The sequence below is a fragment of the Limulus polyphemus genome, unplaced genomic scaffold (assembly GCF_000517525.1).
Source record: "Limulus polyphemus unplaced genomic scaffold, Limulus_polyphemus-2.1.2 Scaffold2587, whole genome shotgun sequence".
NCBI lineage: Eukaryota > Metazoa > Arthropoda > Merostomata > Xiphosura > Limulidae > Limulus > Limulus polyphemus.
Window position 1 is genome coordinate 101,638 of NW_013668197.1, and position 946 is coordinate 102,583.

General features: G+C 36.5%; 1 protein-coding gene across 1 annotated transcript in view; it reads left to right on the plus strand.

Annotated features, from left to right (window-relative positions):
- Nucleotides 1–295: 295 nt before the first annotated feature.
- LOC106467365 (transcriptional regulator Erg-like) overlaps nucleotides 296–946 on the plus strand; it is a 44,802-nt gene continuing 44,151 nt past the window's right edge. The window contains exon 1 of the mRNA XM_013927712.2: nucleotides 296–756. Coding sequence (XP_013783166.1) covers nucleotides 351–756 — 406 coding nt within the window. The 5' untranslated portion in view covers nucleotides 296–350. The remainder of the gene's footprint in view (nucleotides 757–946) is intronic.

The window sequence follows — 946 nt, forward strand, 5'->3', positions numbered from 1 at the left end:
TGGAAAGAATTTATACCGGAAATTAATAAACGAGCAGATACGTAACAATAATAAAGAAAACAAGCATCACAACTTAATAATTTCTCACGATCTTTTCCATGAAAGTTGCATTTTCCTAGCATCGTAAAAATTATATTTGAAATGTGTTTATTTTATCTTTGTAATAAGTCCTTCAAGGACAAGAATGATAATAAAATGATATATTTACTCAACGTTGAAGTCCTACCGACGCTGTGTTTTTCCGATTAGTATTTTGCACCCAGTTTGTTTAGCTGTAAGCATCCTGACTTCCAGGAAACAAGCGATAATGTCACAGGAAATACTCCGTTTGCAAGTTCTAGCTAGTTAGAATGTATAACGACCAAAACAACGGTTGTGTTTATAATGATGCTCCAACTGAAAATCCTACTCCAGAAGGAGCTAGTAACATATACTGGGTTATCCCAGGTCTAGACCCACCCGACTCTCTACCGCTCTCCACCCTAGCCTGTAGTCGTCACCTAAATCTGAACAGCGAGTCATTCTCATCACCCGATAGCTCATTAAGATATCATGATTCGGTTGACCTCAGAACATCACCTTTCCATTCTTTACCTGTACAAAATGTTCTCTGTCCCCTCCCGCCTTTCTATCATAACCTTGGGAACACAAAACAAGAAGTTTGCGAAATCTCAAGACTTCAACCAATGAGCTTTCGTCATGAAGTCGCTTTTACCGCTTATGAACAATCCATAAACTCCTACCTTCAACCTCCTGGTAAGCTGCATATTTCGTATTTGTTTTTTCTTCAGTTTTACCTACAGAATATAACAACAGTTTTACCTTCAGAATATAACAACAGTTTTACCTACAGAATATAACAACAGTTTTACCTTCAGAATATAACAACAGTTTTACCTTCAGAATATAACAACAGTTTTACCTACAGAATATAACAACAGTTTTA